At 42.5% G+C, this 23,281-nt stretch overlaps 1 protein-coding gene across 2 annotated transcripts; it reads right to left on the minus strand.

Moving 5' to 3' along the window:
• Nucleotides 1-357: 357 nt before the first annotated feature.
• On the minus strand, nucleotides 358-22,931 carry ogdhl (oxoglutarate dehydrogenase L). Of its 2 annotated transcripts, none has more exons than XM_037781691.1 (23): nucleotides 22,790-22,931; nucleotides 20,599-20,849; nucleotides 18,869-19,039; nucleotides 17,975-18,077; nucleotides 15,621-15,736; nucleotides 15,372-15,526; nucleotides 14,819-14,965; nucleotides 14,641-14,731; nucleotides 14,359-14,538; nucleotides 14,119-14,247; nucleotides 12,429-12,608; nucleotides 12,198-12,350; nucleotides 11,490-11,592; nucleotides 10,418-10,546; nucleotides 9,822-9,972; nucleotides 5,413-5,540; nucleotides 5,164-5,342; nucleotides 4,974-5,045; nucleotides 4,232-4,357; nucleotides 2,649-2,721; nucleotides 2,397-2,560; nucleotides 2,143-2,297; nucleotides 358-2,038 (listed from the first exon to the last, which is right to left on the minus strand). In XM_037781691.1, exons 2-23 carry the CDS (start codon nucleotides 20,845-20,847, stop codon nucleotides 1,918-1,920), a joined length of 3,075 nt encoding a protein of 1,024 aa, XP_037637619.1. In that variant the 5' UTR covers nucleotides 20,848-20,849; nucleotides 22,790-22,931; the 3' UTR covers nucleotides 358-1,917. The 2 variants fall into 2 exon arrangements, with proteins under 2 accessions (XP_037637619.1, XP_037637618.1); XM_037781690.1 differs by lacking the exon at nucleotides 22,790-22,931 and adding an exon at nucleotides 22,544-22,778.
• Nucleotides 22,932-23,281: the final 350 nt, after the last annotated feature.

Genomic DNA, 23,281 nt, shown 5'->3' on the forward strand with positions numbered 1-23,281 from the left:
GTGGTGTTAGGAGGGGCCTCAATAGCTCATTTCTGCCCTGGTGTGTACGGGAACTTTTTCTGAACGGCAGCCACTGTGGCCACAAGTGATGGAATAACAGTAAATGAAAACAGGAGCACAAGTAGAAGAGAGCATTAAAGCTTACAAACTGATTCTGATGTCAGTCACACAGCAATATTTATCTCAAGTCTGCTAATAGTGTATGAGTCTGAGTGTATAAAAATGAGGAAATGGTGCATTTTACTGCTAATAAATTAAACTTTCATTTGTAAAAAGAAGAATGTGATATTTATTGCTTTAACCATTTAACACTGTCAAACATCATCTGCAAACAAAAATCATGACCAAAGCATGTTATTAAACTTAAATATATTTTATTGCATATCTTATTATTCCCAACACATATAAACCTCTTTTAATTAAATAATTAGATATTTAAAATTGCATTTTGTGTATGGCTTATGGTCAAATTTCCCAGCTAGAAGTTTTAAAGGTGAGCTACAGTATAGCTAAACAGGAAGCATAACATTTCTAAAGCACAGTGGTAACAAATATTATTTCTCTTAAATACCTGGGGATTTTAATGTGACAACCAGGCGTCAATATTGCTCTCAAAGCATCCAAAGCTTTGCTGTGTTTACGTGTGCGCCGTGCATCCCTCAGCCTCCGAAGAGGAAGCTGAGCCTTATGTCCTAAGTAGAAAACATGGCTGCAAGTCTCTGTGCCAGCTGGCTCATGTCTCCCGGTGAAGTGAGGTGTGACAATAAATACCACACACTCCTTCACTAACAGCTAAGGTAGCCAAAGCGAATACAGGCACTAAACCTACTGATGTGTTAAATTTCAAAACAGTCTTCATACCTGCGATATGTATTTCACATTCATTGTTTAAATACACCAGTTGGTGCTTTGTGTGCTTCTCGTAGCTTCTGCTATTCATCTACAAAAATCTATACAAATCTGTGCTACTAATATATATATATAAACTAGTATTCAGCATGGCAGCAATAAAGGTATTTACAGTATTAAAGCTGCTCAGAGATTTTCACAAATCTAAATGTTGGTGTGTGAATGTTATTAGGGGTACAAAGATTACTACTTCACCACACAACTAGGTGACAATTATGTGACTTATATTTAATGTTTGTGTTTCTTTTAATATGAAATAAAGGTGTTGGAGGTGTAGCACCGTTTAGAGGCTGAAAATCGTTGTGCCTGGTTCTCTTTAGACAAGACTTTGTGCTGTATTCTGTTAAAGCCCTCATAAAGGTCCTGTGTTGAATAGTGTTGTTGAAAAAAGTGCAGATCCAGACTACATGATATCGGCCTGTAAATGGCCTGATCCCACAGATGAGGTGTTTTGTGCGGAGGTTTTCCTTGTCCAAACTGAGGGTATGAGGATGAAGGGTGATTTGGTGCATAAAAATATCAAAGACTTGATTTCACTTGACATGGGGGCATGGCCAGGACACAACAATTTGTCATTCCATCCCGTGTCACAGTGGAGGACAAGACGCATTTAGGATACTCGCGAGGCCCTGGGAAGACTACTGCGTCCAATTTATTTAGCCTTTTCTCGCATAGTTGTGCTTCGTGATGCTTGTCACATCATAATTGTTGCAGGTTGTGAAAGACTGCAAGCCATGATTGGTCGGGATTGAAAAATGATCACTTACTAAATCTCAAAAGACAGAAATGTTGTGCAGTCGGTTAGCGTTGCAGACTTATCTTTCACATAAGATTATCAGGGGTTAAAATTACAATTACTAAAAACACTAGGCTATGCTATAGATTGTCACAAAGTTAAAAGACTTTTTAAAATGTGCCAATTTGCCACATCAAGACTTAATAAATACACCATGATGGTTGGAGATGAAACTGCACCTCCAGTCTGGTTCTTGCTCCAGTTCTCAATTGCTAGTCCTTCCCGTGGAAGGCGCTCAGGTTGAAAGCCGTGTCCATGAACCTCTTCAGCTCATTCAGGTGGGTGGACTTGTTCCCTGTCGCGGGAGCAGCTGCAGGGTCCCGTCCCACGTACCTGAAAAAACACTGAAGGTTTGTTACCTGATTCTCTAAAATGGGGTTGTCCCATTTGACCTCTGTCATGAACAAATCGGATGACAAGTGAACAGGAACCCTTACCAAATGTGCTTCTGGTTGGCCACCACTGTGAGGAAACGCGGCCGGACGTAATCATAGTAACCCATGTTCTTGTGCTCCTCCTGACACCAGACCAGTTCAGCGTTGCAATATTTCTCTGCCTCTGCTCTGACCAGGTCAAACGGGAACGGAGAGATCTGAGGGGGGGAGGTCGAAGAATAAGTGGAGGAAGAAATGACGACATTGCATCACTCTCATTTCATGGCATGCACAGACAGAGGCGAGGGATTAAACACCTGTTCGAGTCTGACGATGGCGATGTCTCTCTCCAATTTGTGCTGTTTCCTCTCTCTAGCCAGTTCATAGTAGACTTTGCCAGTGCAGAAGATCACCCTCTTCACTTGGGCTGGGTTTTGACTCGCAGGGCTCTTGTCAGGAATCAACCTCTTGAATTTAGTGCCTGCAGACATTGAAAATGATACGATATGTTAACTATCCCTGTACCGACATTTCACTTCGTATTTTACAGAGACAAAGTAAAACTCCACCTTCGGCGAGGTCATCAAAACTGGATCTTGCATCGGGGTGCCTCAGCAGAGATTTTGGAGTGAAAATGATTAGCTGTGGAAAAAAAACCGGAAAAAAATCTCTCTCAATGACAAACAACAGATTGATTCCATCATCCGTAACTTCATTGCGCACTTTGAAAAGACTCCAGAGATAAAAGTTTTTATCTCTTTTCACGCTAATTTGTTGCCACCATATAGCACGCAACATCAGCAGTGGGAGAAAAAAGGAAACATTTCTTTAAGAATGAAATAAATAAAACTCTTTGTGCTCAGCCGACCAAGTCCAGAGTTTTTCATAAAAAACAAACAATATTATCCCCTATTGGCCCCCTCGCTAATTTGCTCAGGAAGTCATTTTCTCATGCTTCGCAAAGCATTGCATTTATGTGCGACAGGGGATCAGTTAAGATGTTCACAGTGGCTGAAAACTGAGAGAGACTAAAAAAAGAGCAAAAAGGAGAAATGCTTTACATCCTAAAACTTTATACCCATACTAGTTCTACTTTAGAGGTTCAAAGTACCAATTAATTACAAACAGAACCACATTTGTACTGTAAATGAGTAGGTAAATACTATCTAAGGTTGTGCATCTTTCTGCAAACTGAGATTCTTTTTGAAGCATGGTTGTGATATAGTATTGTATCATAACATAGTTTTGACAGTTTTTCTGTCATGATAAAGCAAAACAAATGTGAAGTAATAACGCTATGCCGAAGAGTTGCTGTGTAGTTGTTTGCACCAACAATAAATCCAAAAACGCTGATCTCCGATTCTTTCCTCTGCTACGTCCTAAAAAGATATACTAGAGGGTCTTTATGGCTCCAAGCTATAGACCAGACCAGCATGGCGTCATCGCCGAGGTTAGGCTCCATTTTGGGGAAAAGAAACTCGCCGTCACCGGAGAGAAAATGGAAAATGACTAAAAGCTGTTGTGTAGTAAGTTAATCTAGGCTTCCACACTGTCAGTGTGATAAATGGCTAAATGACGCTGGTGACAGTGACTTGCATGGCTACAATGGCGATGGTGATCAACCTTAATTTATTAAGGTATTGCGAACGCTCAGGTTTAGGCAAGGTCGCAAAATATTGGAAACATATATAAAACAATCGTTTGTTTAACAAGAGATGAATGTATACGAATTTGTCAAAATTAAGATCCAAACATACGTCAAATTGCATTGACGTCTATGGGATCTTCGGTTTTCTTTCCCCCAAAAGGGGGCGCTGCCTTGACTTTTTGCAAAGTACCCGTATGTGCCGGTCTGATGTATAACAGCTATGATCCATTGTTTTCCTCGAAGATAAATACAAAGCAAACTAAATATTGTTAATGTCAGCAAGGAAATAAGAGTTTTAAGACTCTGGAAATGTCTTCTAAACATCAGCACGTGTTGTCAAATGACCCATCTGGACTTTTTGCAGTAGTAGGTTTACTGTATAAGTGTGACTTCAATGCAATCTACGCACAATTTCCAATGTTAAATCAATAATTAATGGACATGCACAAACCGGAGCTAAGTAAGACACACATAAAATACAGTGAAGACGATGTTATACTTTACCGGTTTTCTGAATGGCAGCAGAATCTGCCGTCTGAGCACATGGCAGTAGTTAGCAGGCGTGGAGCAGTTGACCACAATCCAGTTACAGTCGTGCAGCTGCTGGACCTCAAAATCTCCACTGAACTCCTTCGTAAAGAAAAAGAGAAGAATTACAAAGGAATAGCTAAGGTTATTGATTCTGAAAACAGAAATTGAACTTTATGTAGAAAAAAAAAATACAGAGTTATAGTGTTGGTTGCAGCAATGTTTTGTTCTCATAATTGGGCAGGAGACGTAAAGCATGAGTGCATCAGTGCACTGTATCTTTCTCACACACACACACAGGACAGAGAATGTTAATCCCTTAGTATGCTCCCACTAATAGTTTGATCAATACCCCATTTGAAGATGAATCTGGTGAGCTTCTGCTGATACAGCCCGCTGCGGTTCCCTCCTTGAACGTTCCCTCATACCAGCGCACCCTTGGGACCCGAAATACTGCTGAATACCAACTATTTGGAGGCCATAATGAAGAGACTTTTCAGCTCTAGAGAAATTGGCAATCATCACTTAAGCCATCACTTAAGTGGTCATGACATCAGCATGGCCAATAAAACAGGAAGCTATTGGATGTTAACTGCAGCACACTGTGGAGTGAGAGCAGCGCACTGTGTGGCGGCCTTAGAGTTTCTGCATTGGGTAATGACGTTCCTCAAATTGGTAACCATTTGAACCATAATATAAATTGCACATGTGAACATACGGGGAAGTGATCGGGATCATCATTGCTCATTTGCAGGAAGCGTTCAGGGCGAGCTGATGAATGTTCTGGGCCCTGAGGACAGAAAAGAAGAAGAGGAATCTCACTGAAACATATATACCAAAAATATACAAATTCATCTGTAAATACTACAAAATAACATAATATAGGCCAGTTTATTTTCCCTTCTCACCATTCCCTCCATCCCATGTGGTAGCAGCAGGACAATACCATTGTTGCGGACCCACTTGGCCTGGCCCGGGCTGATGAACTGGTCAATGATGCACTGGGCTGTGTTGTGAAAGTCTCCAAACTGGGCCTCCCAGAGGATCAGAGCATTCGGACTGGCCATGGCGAAGCCAAGCTCAAAACCTGAAGTCACAGTCATCATTACACAGAGCTACAAAATGACTTATGCACTAAAGCATGCTGTGTGGCTCACCTAGCACTCCATACTCTGATAAGGAGCTGTTGCAGACAGTGTAAGGAGCCTGGTCGACCCACAGGTGGTTCATGGGAACACAGGTACGTTTGTCCACCTCTTGGTCGTGCAGAACATGATGACGGTGACTGCAAAACACAAGAGAGGCAGAGACAGAAAGGACTGAAGCAGGCATCCAGAAACAAGACTACAGCAATGCTACTGGCTCTGTGAGCCTGTACTTAGACACAGCAGTGCTTTGAGCTCACATGCTCCCAATGAAAATGGTAACGTGGTAAAGTTTAGCATGTTTACCATGTTCACCATCTTAGTTAAGTGTGTTAGCATGCTACTGTAACATTAATACCAAAGTCATTAGGATTCAGTCTTTAGTATTGTCTTTTTCTTTTCAGTGGATTGATGGAGTCTTTATTTTCTAGTAAGTGTGGGTTTATTTGTTTGTTCTTTTGGCCTTGGAGACCATAACGCCTTATTTGCTTCTGTGATTTTCTTTGTTAATAATTTTTATGTTGACCTGTATTTATTGTCACCCTTTGTTACACTTAAAGTGCTTCAGTAGCTATTTTGTGTCAGCTGTGTCAGTCCCATCATTTTTCAAAGGTCGGGTAAACCTATTACGTTACACCTTGTGTTCCTCTAGACATCATGTTAACAGGCACCATGACAATCCATCTAACAGTTGTTGAGATATTTCAGCCTGGACCAAAGTGGACTGACTGACGGACGGACAGAGAGACAGAGAGACAGTGAGAGAGAGAGAGAGAGAGAGAGAGAGAGAGACAGACAGACAGACAGACAGACAGACAGACAGACAGACAGACAGACAGTGCCATCCCTAGAGCCATGGTTCTAGCGTGGCTAAAAAACACCCCCTTTGTGCCAAGTCATCATTTTGTGTGTGGTACTTAAAGAGATTGTGTAACACCAAAATTAAATCAGTGTAATGACATCATCTAAGAGAGCAAATATATCACATTTAGCTGAGATTTATGGATAAAGTGGGATATAAAGAAAAACAACCACACAAATCAATTTAAAGACTGTGACACATGTTGTATACAAAAAGGGTTTCAGCAAGGCTGCATCTCATGATTATTTTCAGAAGTGATTAAACTATGGATTTTCTAGTCTATAAAAAGGTAAAAAAAAATGTTTATTGCTTGATAAATTACTTAAATGACGAATCCATTATTGATTATTTCTTTAGCAAATCATTTCACCACTCGTATTTACAGTAGAGGACAAAAAACAAAGTGTGGTATGTACAACAGCAGAACGATATTGCCACAAAAGACTTTCAGGACTCTAAGCGGTCCTAAATGATGGTGGTGAAAACAACAGAGTAATGGGATTTCTTCAAAATGTTCTTAACCCAGTACATGCAGGCTACACACACACACACACAGCAGCGGGTGTTTCTGGCCCATAAAGGCACTCCATGAAGAGTACCCTCCTCTCTCCTCATCTTCAGTCAGAATGAGGCCCAACAAGAGTTGATGGGAGCAAAGAGCCAAGTGTTAACAAGCTCTAGCAGCGCGCTCGCTCCCAGTGCAGGAATCAGCCTTCAAAACCAGCACGATCAGACAATCACTTAAACCCCTTTAACATCACTTTAATGACATCTACACACACACACACACACACAGTGCGAGAGGTTATGTAAAAGTCAGGCGGAAGTACTGCAGGATATAACCAAAATCTATTGATTATTATCTTGAATGTGATATATTACCACCCAGAAGACTAGATGATCATGATTTGAGTCCTTTGAATAATATCATACATAATTATGAACTAATGAGGACATATAATGTATGCATAATTGTTTTGTTTGATCCTTGCTCCACATTTGTATATACACTCTCTCTTCAAGAAATCCTTTGATGAACGAACAAAATCGAGAGCGTCCAGCATTAATTGAGGTAACGCACCTAATCTCACGTTTCATTTTCTCGACACAATCCAAAGAGGACCCAGAAACCTCACGAGAATGAGGTCTTTCTCTGGGATTGCCTCATAAACTGTGTGCCCACCTCTTTCTTTCTTTCTTTCTTTCACATACACACACAAAAACACACACACTTCCTCTGCCTGGGGGCCCCATTAGTCGGGGAAAGGGGTGCACGGCGCAGTGCACGCAACCCACCCAAACACGACGACTGAATCCATTAGTGCACGCTGTTACGTACATCACAGAAATGCAAACAGGCCCACTCGACTGTAACATGCCAATATGCTCAGCTCCTAAGAACTGTGAAGGGAAACAGAGTAGTGGGGGATGAAAAAGAGTGTAGGTGGGGAAAAGAAGCAGTGAGGGGTGGTAAAGGGGGTAAAGTATATAGCTGAAGTACAATGAGAAAGAACACAAATAAAGTGTGGACTCTCAACTGACACACAGGAGGATTTAAATGAACAACAGGTGATACAGAGATGAAGGGTGGATGCAGTGTTTGACTGCTGTCATTTTTTTTTTTCAGCCAGGCAAATTACCCCGCCGAAGGGGACAGCGGATGGGGAGAAGTACATGTCAGTGGTAAATGCGAGGCAAAAGAAAAAAGCCCCGTAGCCTCTGGTTAGTTAGTGTGATGTATGTCGCTGTGAGCTGAGAGGGAGAGTGGGAGGGGGGAAGGGGGAGGGGGAGTTGGTGTCAGTGAAGATGGGCTGGTGGAGAAATGATAGGGGACAGATGAGACAGGCACAGTGAAAGGGGGAGCTGGTTTTGTTCACGTGTCACTCGTCCCTCCATACCATGACAACACCATGTGGGCTTCGCCGTTCCCAGGAGACTGTGCTGACGTCTTGTGTCTGTCAGACTCCCTGTGCCACCCTCCCCACCCCCACCCATAATTACTTAATTCACTATCCTTAGGTGACTGTTCCTTACCCTTTATCGCTGACCCTGACAGACTCAACAAATGTTTTAAAATAGTACATTTGGGCCAATATCAATTTGAGTCACTGTATGGCTTTGTGACGTAGTTGAAATCATTATCACATTATTAAGGATTTTTTCCAATATTGATATACTGTATATCACAATATTGCAAATGTATGCAAAATTACATATAAAATGCTGTGCTCCAGTGTTGTACATTAAATGAGAAACTAGAATTACCGCCTCATGGTTATATGCTTCCGCCAATCATTCAAGTTGCGGTTTACATCCACCATGTCTGTCTAAACATGTCATCACTTCATAATTTTATCCTGTTAGAAATTTGTGTGATACATTAGCATATGAATTCTTGAGTTACAGTAACAGTGACCTTGACTTTTGACCACGAAAATATAATCAGTTCATACTTTGAAGAAATTCCCTCAAGGCACTCCTGAGATACGTTCACGAGAATGGGACGGATGTGAGGTGACCTTGACCTTTGACCATAGAGGGGTATGACCAAGCCTCCAAGAAGAGCACCGGGCTTTGAAGCTAATTTTTGTAGTGGCCAAACGGCAGTACTACAACGTCTGTGTCTGTCACATGATGCCATTGGGCCCAAAAATACTTTTCCCATAGACTTACATTGGGAAAGAGATGTCTGTAACTCAGTGGATCATTCTTTCCCAGTACGAACACTTGAATAGTCCTTATTTAAATCATTAGGTCCTAAAAGTTGCAAAATGCACTAATAGCTGAATCCAGAGTTATTTCCCTTCCTCCGTTCATGTGAATGAGACCCAGACCGAGGCTGGAGCGAGGGCTGGGTGGCGGAGTTAAAGGAAACTCTACTGCGCCTGCTCTATGGGCCCAATGACTGCAGAAGATCGCCGGATGATACGGGTACTTTATCACTCGACAGTCGAGCCTTTTTGGTTTTATGCGCCACCGAGCAACTCTCATAGGAATTAATGGGAGCCGGCCTACAATGCTGTATCCAGTTCTCTTTATACATCCATGTGTATGACATGCAACAAAGTGTCCCAAGGCCGGAATTGAACCCAGGATGTTGCGGTTATATTGCATGCGCTGTAATCATTCAGTTACCAAGGCACTCCTGTCAACTAATTTGTTGAATGATAAAAAAATAATGTAATTTCATCTTAATATGATTAAGCTCAAAGTTTATTAGCAATTTTATATAATTAGTACCAAGCCCTACATCACTGTAAGGAAAGATAAAGCTAATTTGTGCCTGGAAAAACCCAGTAAGTGAGTTTATTCAGTGAGTGGAGAGACTGTGACTCCACAATGACTCTCAAGCTATAAAAATGAAGACTGTAAAAATCAATATTCTTCAAATGCTCTGTTTATTCACTAACTACACTTGATATTTACTTAATACTACTACTTGATACTACACTGTGGTGGCAGTGGGAGCTCATTAATACAAGAAGGCATTTAGAGGTTTAAAACAAAGATTCATATAGATCCTTGAAGAGAGTTTTCAGTTGTGTTGACATGGACTCACCTAAAGGTGCCCCGCTCTACATCCTGCCCGCTGAGTCGTACATGGATGCCATCTTTGAGAAGGGAACCAAAGGCCATGTACTCTCCTAGAGCCCAGTCCATCTGTCGATTCTTCACCAGGTCAGCTCGACCACGCAGGATACGAGACACACCTGGAGAACACACACACACACAGACAGAGGAACAAAAATTAAACCAAGTGATAATTTAGGAAAGCACTGGGGAAGGGAGTGTAAAACGCAATGGACTGACATACTGTGTTGTAAATAACATTAAAAACCCTTGTGGCAGTCTTAATTGTTATAGCATGCGCCAAATCAGCTGTGCAGGCCAAACACCTGCTGTTAGGAAAGGATGTGTTTACAGGTGAACTGCTTTAATTGACTTAATATCATCCCTGTAGACGAAAAATGAAGTAAATGTGGCACAGAGGTTTATGGGATTATAAGGATCTTTATCATTCAGGAGCATGTTTCCCATACCCTGCAGTAATGTGTGCTCTCCTGTCTTTGTCCTATATCAGCAGGACTACTATCATCAGCATTACCATGGCCTGTCTCTCTGCGCTTTTCTCCAGCACAAAGCAACTAAACTCACCAGGGTGGATCTTAAAATCGTCCAGAGGCACTGAGCTGGCTGTCTGGCCAATGTGCTGCAGGAACTCCTCATCCAGTCCTGTAGGGACACCGCTCATGCTCTTGGGCTCTCCCTCTGCTGTGAAGAAATCTACACAGAGAGAAAAGAGGAAGAGAAAGAGAAAGAGAAAGAGACAGCTTCACTCCAGCAGAACAGAACGCATTCACAGTAGGGTTGTCACGATATCTGATTTTCACAACCCGATTATAATGGCCAAAAGAATTCCCAATAACAATATTATCACAATATCTATAGAAAATTTTAAAATAATAATAATAATTATGCTATCAGTCAAATTCATCTTTAACTTTTTGTCTCTTTTTTGGCAAATTAATTACACTCAAAGGAATGTGGAGAGAGAGTCTGTAACCATAACTGTATATATTATGATTTAAAGGTGTTATTGATGACATTTTTATGCAGACGAATAAAAAAAAAAAAAAAAATCCACAGAGCTTTTAGAAAGGTGCCACTAAAGGTATGACTTTGGTGATTGCTGAAACTACGGCAGCGGAGGAGGGGGAGCATGCACACATGCACACACGCTAGCACATGCACGCTCACTAGCACACGCACGCACGCACGCACGCACGCACGCACGCACGCACGCACGCACGCACGCACGCACACCCCTAATGTAGGCTTATACATGTTGCAAAACTACTTCATTACTCTACCACGAAAGATTCATCACTTGACATGACTGTCTAAGTCTCACTCCACTCAACAATAAAATATGCAGGTTATGCAACGAACTGGCAACCATTTGTTGTGAAGTGAATGCAATGGAAGGGGGACGGAGAATGCAACATCTAGTGGCTGAATGTTATCAAAGTTATCAATTGCACATTTAAGAGGCACCGGAATGTTTACATGATATTATCATGTGTATTATTAACATGATATAAATATTTTACGGTTATCGTCAATACCGGTATATCGCAACACCCCTAATTCACATTAAAGGCAGTCAATCAAAAGATTTTTTCTTTTTTTTTAACATGAATTACTGGATTGCAAAAGGACAATTTACCTGGCCAGGGGGAGTCGAGCCAGTGTCGAATGTGTAAAATCTTTTCATCCTTGGAGCTGGTGTATGCCTCCTCACATATCTTGTCATATGTGGCAACTTCTTCCTGCAACCACATTTGGTAATGTGCAATAGGAACAATGAAAAATGCCACATATTAACCAAAGCACAGTTTACTTCAATTAAAGGACTACAGCTGACTAACCAAAACTGTGTGTAGCTGAGACAGAGAGAAAGAGAATAAGAGAGGGGGGGGAGAAGTCTCCACCGGCAGTAATGGTTCTGCCTTGTTTTATTACAGATGAGGGCCACACAACAGAAAACAATGTCCATCAAAAGCCAGGAAGTGTTTCTCTGACATGGTATAAAAAAATGTTCAGAATGGATGTTACGATCAGAGTTTCTGTTTTGGATGAAGAACCTGAGCAATTCCATTGAATGGCGCCAGAATCTGAAGTATACTTCAACTTCATTGAGCAATATATACTCTATGTGAGGGATTGTGAGGCTGGGTGATAGAACTGAGGCAGTAAATTGAAACTGAAATGCAGTAGTGCTGCCGCAACATATTTACTCGAAGGCTAGGGTAATATCTAAGTGTGATTTAACGCACATAGTCCAGCGGATGGCGATACCAAATAAAACAGCATACAGTAGCAACTACCAATATACAGTATATTGAACAAGAGCAAACAGCATTAGATCACAAACCTCAAATTCCTGCAGTGTCACCACTCCCTCTGCAATGAGCCTGTCGGAGTACTTTTTCAGCACATGCTCCTGCCGACAGATCTGTTTGTACATCAGCGGCTGGGTGAACATGGGCTCGTCCATCTCATTATGGCCGAAGCGCCTGTAACAAACCTGTAAATACACAAAGAAGTCATGTTTAAGTGTGTACTTAGTTTCCTGTTAATCCATTAAGACTCGGCTGGGACTAACCAGGTCAATGACAACGTCCTTGTTGAAGGTGGTCCTCCACTCTGCAGCCACCCGGCACACATACATGACGGCCTCGGGGTCATCTGCATTCACATGGAAGATGGGTGCATTGACAACCCGAGCCACGTCGGTGGGGTAGGGTGAGGAGCGGGCCACTCGAGGGTCTGTGGTGAAGCCAATCTGAGAGGCAACAATCACATGCCAAATATGACATCATTTAGAGCCTAGAACCACATGCAAAATGATCAAAATGATGTTCAGTACAACAAAATGTGCTCTCCTGTTATGAGTAACATTGGAAAATCTCTTAAAGGGATAGTTTGGGTGTTTTGAAGTGGGGTTGTATGAGGTACTTACCCGTAGTCAGGGTATTACCTACAGTAAATGACGGTCGGCACTCCCCCAGCTTGAAGAAGCAGACAGGAGTTACTGCACGGAACCAAAGCAATGTACAAAGCCACCAGACTCCATTGAATAAAAACTGTAATTTTACCTGGATTCACTGGAATCACTAGTGGTTCCATGCAGTAACTCCTTTCTTCTTCTCCAAACTGGGGACGTGCCGACCGTCATCTACTGTAGGTAATACACTGACTATGAATAAGTACCTCATACAACCCCACTTCAACAACACCCAGACTATCCCTTTAAAGGGACTGTTTGTAACTTCTTACACGTATAAATCAATGCGGGTCGGTGTCCCATGCGCGCTCGCGTGTGGCTACGCTGTTCAGACAAGACTCTAACACAAACTACACGGAAGCACCAAAGTTATATCTAGTGAAGCCCGACTTGTCAAACAGTGTTGGCCGCGGTCGGAGGACGCGGGGGAGACCGTAGCTTTGGTCTCCAGGGCCGGAGTCTCTGCTGTACTCTGCTCCTCTGCTCCGCTGCCTGCCTGCCTTCACTTAGCTCACTCCACCTCACGTGTATGCGCGCACACTATACACTGCAGAGGAGTTAGTAGCTCTGACAATATCTAGTAAATGTACAGCAGACGTTTGTGCAGAGATAAATGCTGCAGCTCCTCCAGACCAACAGAGGTTTTCTGTGTCTTGTGAAGTGACGGGGCTCCACAGCGAGAAACGTTATCGTCTCTGACCGGGTGCCGGTGTCTTCCCTGTTCCCTCCGGCCGCGGTCGGGAGGCTGAGGCAGGAAAAGCCAACACTAGGATCAGCATTGATTCATGGAGAGACCTTCGTCTGGTCAGCTAACATTACTGCCAAGCAGGTGAAATATAGAGTGATATTGTGGTTTTAGCTGATGTGTGTCGCCTCACTGTTTTGAGCGATGCTCGTTCATGTCTATGTAGAGCGAGCACAAGCGCGAACCCGACGCTGACTTTCATTGACTTAACGGCCGCAGGTGTCGCTGTTAACAAGCATTTCTGATTCTTAGAAACAGTCTGTTTAACACGTGTAAAACGAAATGTTCAATAGCTAATTTTGTTAATTACTTAGAGTTTTCTTGGAATAATTAATTTAAACAACAGAATTGTGTAAAACAGTAACACAATATGATCACATCTTCAGTTGACAGACGATAATGAATTGTCGTTGAGCCCCAGTTATTATTATTATTAATAGTAACAGAAGTAATAATAGCACTAGTAGTAACATTAAGATCATTAGTATAAGCAATAGTATTAGTTCTACTGCCATAACATGCTGACAACAAACTCTCCAATACCTGGTTGTTGACCACCACGTGGATTGTACCATGTGTGGTGTAGGAGGGGAGCTCACTGAGGTGGAAAGTCTCATACACAACTCCTTGTCCAGCAAAAGCAGCGTCACCGTGCATCAAGATGGACATCACCTTGAAAAATCACATCAGAGACTTTAACAGAACAGAGTAACACAATGCATCTCTTACGGAAAGCACAAAACACAAAATAAGCCACCATGTACCCGGTACAATAAGTGTTACCTTCTTTCCCCGAGTGTCTCCTCTGTAGAACTGCTCAGCTTTGGCCTTGCCCTGCACCACCGGATCTACCGCCTCCAGGTGGGAGGGGTTCGCCATGAGTGACAGCGTGATGTTCTTGTCCGTCTCACGGTTAATCCTCTCGTGGTACATCCCAAGATGGTATTTGACATCACCCGACCCCTGCAGGTGTAGAGAAATGATACGACATAAATCATCAGTTGTATCTCCAAAATGTTTCCTCTGATACTTTTCCACACTTTGACACATCTGCACTTCCCTCACCTCATCAGCAGCCTCTAACTTGGGGTCAAACTGACAGAAGATCTGATCCAGTTCCTTACGGATCACATTGGCCAACACATTCAGTCGACCCCTATATAAAATATGGAAGAATCAAGAATCAGCTGTACTGTATGCATAGATTGAGCTGAGGGGCGAGGAAATGTGTAACACACAGTACCGATGAGGCATCCCCATGATCACGCTGTCGATGCCGGCAGCGCTCAACGTGTCAATCATGGTTTTAAGAGCAGGGATGAGCACTTCACAGCCCTCCAGACCAAAACGTTTCTCTGATGACCATTTTCTGGCCAGGAAGTCCTCAAACCTAGGCATAAAAAAAGTTCAGATGTAATCTTCATTGATGTTTTTTTTACACAACTGATGATACAGATTACACTGCTGTGACTGATAATGATGATAACTAAAGCTCCGTCACAGAAAATAGTTTTTAGAACAACACTATGTGTTTTAATTAGGAACGATAACAGTGTAACAGCATAGGACAAGCAAGAATACAATAAGAAGAATAACAATAGGCAGATCACTTCTGAGATCATATATCAAAGATGAAAATGAGCTCACATGAAGAATAGGGTGTTTATCTTTCCAAATAGATGCGTATGCAAGAGTTTTGTTTATGTTATGCGAGGCTCTGATGTGAGCTATGACTAAAAGTGAGGTATCGTGCTGTCATCAAAGTGTAAGTCAGTAGATGCTTATTCATTGCTGACCGTGTGGATCTGATCAGGCGGGCGAGCAAAGTCCTCTTCTCAGCATTAGTGAACTGCATGATTCCCGGAGTCTCAAATTTCTGACGGATCCACTGACACTGGTCCACGTTGTTAATGAACATAAATTCGACTCCTATGTGACCACAGTAGGATGTCTGAAAAAGAAGAGACAAAAAAAACAATTTGCTTGGTACAGCGTTATGGTTTTCCCCCCATCATTACACACATGTATGGAAACAAAGAAAATACCTCTAGTCGGCGTATGATTTCTTTAAGAGGAAGAGTGGTGTCTCCTCCTCCGATGAAGGTGGTGGAGGGCAGTTGAAAGCTCATCTCCAAGTCAGACTCGTTAAGACCGTAGAAACCTACGATAAGAGCATGTGAAACACAGGTTTGTTTAAGACCTTCGAGACAGGACTACCACATAACTTGCTCTTACTTACTCTTACTCTCCATACAAATGGAGAGCAACTTCATTCTCTGCTCAGGTAGACATTACTCCTCTATATCTTTACATAGCAAATAGTTGTTTGCTGCTACATTAATGCTCTGAATGTTGAATAGAGAACCTTTAAAGTTATATTTCATTTATTCATATCTATGAATTGTGATCATGTTTTTGTGCAACACCACACTGCAGAGGGAGGAGAGGCTGCAGGAGGAAAGCTGTTAGCCTACACGGAGCACTATTCTAATGCAATTCAACATGGTTTCAGAAAATCCAAAGATTCAAACCAAACACCCAGAACAAAACCATTTCATTAAGCACAATAACATTTATAACATAAAGACCTGCCTCCATCCAAGTTTAATTCATGATCTGACATTTCAATACACTTTGAAGATTTAAAGTTCTTCAATTTCTTCTGATATCATGTGAAGGCAGCAGGAATCAGAGCTAAGAGTGTGACCAATATCAAAAAGTACAACAATGTACTATTATGATTACTGATTAACTAAAAATGTTGACAATTGAAGAATGGTTTAAGCTGTTTATCAAGCATAAATGCCAAACAATCATTGGTTCTAGCTTCTCAAGAGTGAAGATTTGCTGATATGATCTGTTTTACAGCATTGTAAATGGAATATCTTTTGAGGTTTTCGACTGTTGGTCGGGCAAAACAAGCAATCTGAAGACGTCACCCTGGGCTGTGGGAAATTGTGATGCTAATTTTTCACAATTTTCTGACATTTTATAGACTAAATGATTAATGCATTTATTGAAAAAAATAATAACTAACTATCTAATTTATCTTATATAATTTAAAGGGTGCCCATATCACTTTTTGGGCTGGACTTTAATGAATAGGACTGTAGTGCTCCCTGCAAACATAGTGCATAACACTGCAGTGAATTAACTTAAATCTTGATCTAGGAAAATCTGTTTTTGATGGCAAAAACTGTTAAAAAGTAAAGTTTGATTATGAAATAAAAACAATTATCCAGGATCCATTTGTAGACAGTACAATAGCAGGACATGTGGAGACACAGCATCAGTATCGGCGGCCCCACATAAGTTTCAGTGCTGACAAAGCCCACCTGAGAGAGCTGGTCAAGCTCAAGATTGCAGGCAACATAAGAGGAGACAGGTGCAAATCATATTAGGAAGCAAAGACAAAGGGGGCCAAGAATAGACTCTTGTACTATCAGCTGACCAACTAAGGGGCCACGGAGGCTGTCATTAGCTTTCATTAGGGAGCTATAGCCCTAGTGACAATACATAATGCCACGCTATGTCCTGACACGCACTGATCACTGATAACAGCAGCCAACAGAAACAATGTCTCTCTCTCTCGCTCCTCTTTACTAGCTATTACTGTAGACTTCGATCGCTTTCTGTGGCCGTCCCGCATCCACCGATCCTCAGTCGGCTAAATGAAATGGAGAATGACAAGAGCTCGGCCTGAGATTAATGACAGCATTAGGCTGACCAACCCGCATATACAGACTTGGCGGAGAACGTGATGGGGCCTTTTATACTGAAATACCACTTACGCTCTTGGGTCTGATGAGTTATGCAACCCTGGGTGTGTATAATGTGTGTATGAATGCACATGCATGTATCGTACAAACCCTCAAAGGGACACAGACATGTTATTGAAATAAAGCACAGGAAAAATATTATATTTTCATTATAAGGCAAATGAAGCTTTTGAAGTACACCAGCCAATGAGAATAATATGCTTATGACTGAAATCCTTAAGCACGACAAGTATCCTGAGGTAATTAGAAAGAAGGAGTTCTATAGTGGGAATCTAATCAGCATAATATACTGCCTGTGGGTTAACTCTATATGGCTTTAGTTAGGAAAGGGGGATAAAATAAGGCGTTCTATACCTCTTCTGTACAAAGACTAAATCAGAAAATATATAATTACTGTAGACCTGCATTTGGATGACAAAACATTTTATTTCTATGTGTATTTCTAAAATTATACAGCCTGTTTTACATGGGTTTCATGGAGTCTATGGTTATGAAACTACCTGAGTAAATGAAAAACGATGAAGATAATCGACTCAAGACATGACAAAAATATTCCTTTTTTCACAATTTAGATTTTTGGTAGGTGTTTGTGATGTGTCTGGGATGATCGTGAGGCTCACCTAATTTATCGATGGTGGTGATCAGGTCGGACGGAACAAAGGAGTCCAGGTCAGCCTCCAGGATTCCCAGAGGGTCTAACTGTGCAACATGGTGACCACGAATCTACACAGAGAGATGTGAAGGAGGGAAAGAAAAAGAAGAGTTGAGGAGAATGAGGTAAAAAAAAAGGAGAGAAAGTGACAGGAAGGAGAGAATAAGATTCAGCAAGGGGCTGCCGTCATGATGCTGAGTGTGAACAGCTGGAGAATAAGCTAACAGTTACAGGTCAAACCTTCTGAGAAAAGAGCGCCATGGGAGTGCTTTTATGTCTATGTACACACACACACACACACACATTCCCACCAGGATTGCAACAAACTGGGAATAAAAGTGACGCCTTTGCCAAAAGACAGAATTTAATAAATCCCTCGGATAGTTCCTCGAATTAATTTGAGGGCAAGGGGAAATGTTACCACCTGCTTTGTTTAAGCAGTCTCTTTGATATTTCCAGTTTTCAGAAAGCAGCGAGGGTAAGTAGGTTGGAGTTAATCTTGCAATTTGCATAACCTCGTGCAGTGACAAACAAATTGTATATTCCTTTTAATACAAGGACACACAGTATAAACAGCTTTCATTGCCAGATGCATCTGTTTCGGCAAGTCGAGAGGATTTAGTTTGATGCATTTTTCACACACACAGAGATACAAATAGTCAGCCAGTCATGGCTCGAGGTAGATGACATCTTAATTCTGTACACAGACACCGCATTAAGATTTAAACAGATGCCCATGAGATATGTGATCAATCTTTTAATTTGTAAATAACATAAATCCACATTCTACGAGCTGATAGCTGATGTGTGTGTGTGTGTGTGTGTGTGTCACAGCTGGGCCGGGTGAGTGTGTGTGGACTACCTGGTAGGCTCTAATGAGAGTGTGCACGGCCAGGTGGTCCTCCACCACTTTCTGTGCCATGTCTGGTGAGTGGGACAGCACTCGGCCCTGGAGCAGAGCGGAGGGGTGTCTCTCGCCCGCCTCGCCAGACGGACTGGAGGCCTGGATGTTACGGAAGAATACGTCCCAGGACTAGAACACAGAGACAGAGCAGATCCAGTAGAGGCAAGCAGGTCCATCGCAAACATGGACCAAAAGTATTCCTGCTGCTTACTGACTGCAATAGGTTGGGGGATGACGGGCCAGGAATCCAGGACATTGCAGCTACAGTAGCCTATATTTGTAGATGCCCTGGGCAATTGAGCTACCAGCACACTCTAGTGCACATTTATTAAAGGGGAACACCACCTAAATTAAGAATTCCAGTATGTTATTTCCATGGCTTAGGAAAGATCAATCAATATTTGTGAATATGAGCTACTCTCTCTCAAAGCCAGAAACCAAGTCTCAAACTTGTGATGTCATAGGGTATAGAGTCTGGAGTTGCTCCTTAAGTTGGGGACACACCAACCCGACATCAGAGAACTAGCGGCGACGAAGGCTGCCTGTCGCTTCGTCTCGCGTCACCTTTGTTTTGGCCAACAACTTGCACCCAAACACACTGCAAAGATTACAGGCGACGGCCAGTTAGCACGTACGTTCTGCACCTGCGTGAGATGTAATAACTCTCCACACCGGCGGTATTCTGTATTCGTCATTCAAAAAAGGCAAACAGAAGACAGAGGACTGTGGGGCGCCTGGGTTAGCTCAGTTGGTAGAGCGGGCGTCCATGTATTAAGGCTTGGTCCTGACCGCGGCGGCCCGGGTTCCAATCCGGCCTGTGGCCCTTTCCGCATCCACTCTCTCTCCCCCCTTTCAAGACTCTATCCACTGTCCTGTCAATAAAAAAATGGAAAATGACCCCAAAAAAATAACTTTAAAAAAGAAGACAGAGGACTGTGGATATACAAGCTGTTGTTATGATAAGTAAATGAAACAAAGCAACGTTTGCCGACCATTTTCACACCACTTAGCTTCATTCCAGATGGCCATGTCGTTGTGAGAATATCACTGTATTGGAATGATCAGATGAGATGAAGATGAAAAATGAGAAAGGCTTCCTGTTTGTTTTTCCTCTGGATTTTCCTCATTTCCGTTTCGGAAATATCTCCAACATGGGCAGACTAGAGCCGACGGTGCGGGACACACCAAAATAACTACGCCGACCCTCCGATGGCTGATCGTCGGCTTGGTGTGTCAGGGCCTTTAGACAATGAATTGGAGATTGAAATGAGCTTTATTCTATTGTAGTGTAATGTTCCCATATACTCAGAGCTTTCCCCTGGGTGCTCTCAGTGTCATCTATAAAATCTCTCCCTATTCATTGTCTATGGAGCGGTTCCACATTTTATACCCTATGGCATCACGAATTTGAATTTTAGCACTCTAGTTTTTGGATTTGGGAGAGAGTTGTTCATGTTTACTAATATTTTTTGGACTGTCTTAGACCATAGGAATAACATGTATGAAATTTGAAAATGGGCGTACTTCCCCTTTAAGTGCCCTTTTTTTAATTATAATTTAGCTGCTACACCAACTCTGTTTTAAGGTGTGCTGGACATTCATGGGCAAAACCACTTATATTCAATATTATATTTTTTGTGTTATTCACTAATGTGGGAATAAATTGCACATGTTGCACACACTGTTACCTTGTGGACGTTTTTATGATCCTCCAGCCAGGCAAAGTACATCTCCTCCACATAGCTGGAGCTGCTCGCCACCGCTGAGGGAACAGGCGCAGCCCCGGTGGAGCAGCCTCTCCTGGGATCAACCCAGCGCCTGGTGGCCGGGACAGCTCCACCTCCACCTCCACCTCCACCTCCACACCCTCGCAGCCACCGACTCCCTCCAACACGCCCTCCCCTCAGCACGCCCGCTAATGCCCGAAACTGACTCATGGCTAGAGAGAGACAAAGCGAAAGAAAAAGTTGGTCGGGTTAGAGCAAGGGTGCCCAAACTTTTCCCTTGGAGGGCCAAAACTGGAACTCCATGGAGGGACACCGTCCAAAATTAAACACCTATTGTATTGTATTGTTAAGATGCAAAATGGTACTAGGATCCCAAGTTCCCATGTATACTGCATTCAAAAAACTGCATGTTTTCCCCAAAACTGCATAGGATTATTATAAAGTGGGTATGTCTGTAAAGGGGAGACTCGTGGGTACCCAAAGAACCCATTTTCAGTCACATATCTTGAGGTCAGAGGTCAAGGAACACCTTGACAAATGGCCATGCCAGTTTTTCCCCACCAAAATTTAGCCCAACTTTAGAGTGTTAGCCTCCTTCCTGACAAGCTAACATGACATGATTGGTATAATGGAGTCCTTAGGTTTTCTAGTTTCATAGGATGCCACTATCTTCTAACCATAAACCGAGCCTGGTACAGCCTCCAAGAGACAGTAAAGTTGGCTGGGTCTTTTAAAGGGACTTTTTAAGCGTATAAATGTACCGGGTCGGGATCCCATGCGCGCTCGCGTGTGGCTGAAGTCCCCACTCCGCTGCCTGCTTGCCTTCACTAACACAGCGCGCGCGTTCTCGCTGTCTCGCTCCACTTCTAGACGTGAACGCGCGCTCACTCCACACTGCAGAAGAGTTAGTTTAGCTCTGAGAATATCTAGTGAATGTTCAGTGGATGTTTGTGCAGAAATAACTGCTGCAGCTCCTCCAGACCAACAGAGGTTTCCCGTGTCTTGTGAAGTGGCGGGGCTCCGCAGCGAGAAACGTTATTGCTCCGACCGGGTGCCGGTGTCTTCCCTGCGGGCGCAGTCGGGAGGCGATAACGTTTCTCTTCCTGCTTCAGCTCCGGCTACGAACGCTTTTGCTAAAGCAGGAAAAGCCAACACTAGGATCAGCAGTGTTTCATGGAGAGACCTCCGTCTGGTAAGCTAACATTACTGCCAAGCAGGTGAAATATAGTGATATTGTGGTTTTAGCTGTTGTATGTCACCTCACTGTTTTGAGCAATGCTCGTTCATGTCTATTTAGTGCGAGCCCGACGTCGACTTTCGTTGACTTAAGGGTCACAGGTGTCACTGTTAACAAGCAATTCTGAAAGTTACAAATAGTCCCTTTAATAAAAAAAATAATAATTTGCTAACATCTGGCCAGCCAAATCAAACCTGATGGCGGGCCAACTTTGGCCCGCAGGCCCCACTTTGGGCAGCCCTGGGTTAGAGAGAGAGAGTCAACAACATCTCGGTGTTTTGACTGACAATCATTTATAAAAAATAAAAAAATGCAGAAAAGTAGGTAAGACTGGGTTTGATTTATTACAAAACATCTGTGAATGAGACATTTCTGAATGTCACACATTAAACAATATTTGCAGCTGTTTAAAGGGATTGCAGGTCGCGCGCAGAGACAGAGCGCCTAACGGGGACTGTAATTGCGCACAGATGAAATTACATTTACAAGCGTATATTTCGATGGGATCTCCACTGATCGAAGCAGCATGTATATTTAATGTAAAACCCTCTGCAAGATTAAATACGGCACCGGGACGTGCGTTTGTTTGTGCGTAAAGTCCCTGCAGCTGCACAGAACAGCTCGGGTATATGACTGTGTGCTGCTGCAGTGTGTGAACAACTTCCTCACCTTCTCCTGCAGGATGCTTCACAGGTTCATTTCAAGCTACAGCTCCGACATCAATGCCAAAACGTTGCTTATTTCTTTCTGGGTCTGTTACGGTTTTGCTCTGGACCACTAATCCCCAACTAACGTCAACATAAATCCTCATAATCTCCTCTCGGCTCTGCGTTACGCGCGGTATGACGGGAAATAGCAGGACAGGACAGTGGTTTAAAATGTCCCCTATGTTTTATTTCTATAGATTGCATTTACCTTAGACTGACTTGACTGGCAGGTATCAGTGAAGGTGACAGATCCGAGTGCATGCAAGGCTCGACACCACGCCCCCCACAAGCGTCAGGTGGTGCTTCTTCCTGTGCACAGTGAGCAGCCTGCTGCACCCAAAGGTGCCAGTGGTGGTGCCTATAGGGAACGGGCAAACATACCAGCTCAGGGGAGACAGAGAAAGGAAAATAATCAAGTTTTTTTTCTTAAGTTATAAAATAAAAAAATATAAGCTATCCATTAATTTTTTTTTTGTGATCAATTTTTTTATTGGTATTTAAGCATAATTATATAGGTTGGGGTTACAAATTGATAGATCACCAATAGAGTAAAACAAAATATAATCACAAATGTCCATGTACTAATCAATACAAAATTGGCAAGCAGCTACAGAAAAAGAAAAGAAAAAAAAACAAACAAACAAACAGGAAGAAGAAAAATAACAAGATATCCATTAATTATTGTTTTATAATCAGAATA

The sequence above is a fragment of the Sebastes umbrosus genome, chromosome 10, assembly GCF_015220745.1.
Source record: "Sebastes umbrosus isolate fSebUmb1 chromosome 10, fSebUmb1.pri, whole genome shotgun sequence".
NCBI lineage: Eukaryota > Metazoa > Chordata > Actinopteri > Perciformes > Sebastidae > Sebastes > Sebastes umbrosus.

What these genes read in the sequence shown, in the direction of transcription:
- ogdhl (XM_037781691.1), bottom strand. Translation starts at nt 20,847, where the DNA reads ATGAGTCAGTTTCGGGCATTAGCGGGCGTGCTGAGGGGAGGGCGTGTT. An exon ending in CGCCTGATCAGATCCACACG is followed by an intron (nt 14,966 to 15,371) that starts GTCAGCAATGAA and finishes TTTTATGCCTAG; the next exon opens with GTTTGAGGACTTCCTGGCCA. An exon ending in GCTCGACTCCCCCTGGCCAG is followed by an intron (nt 10,547 to 11,489) that starts GTAAATTGTCCT and finishes CTCTCTGTGTAG; the next exon opens with ATTTCTTCACAGCAGAGGGA.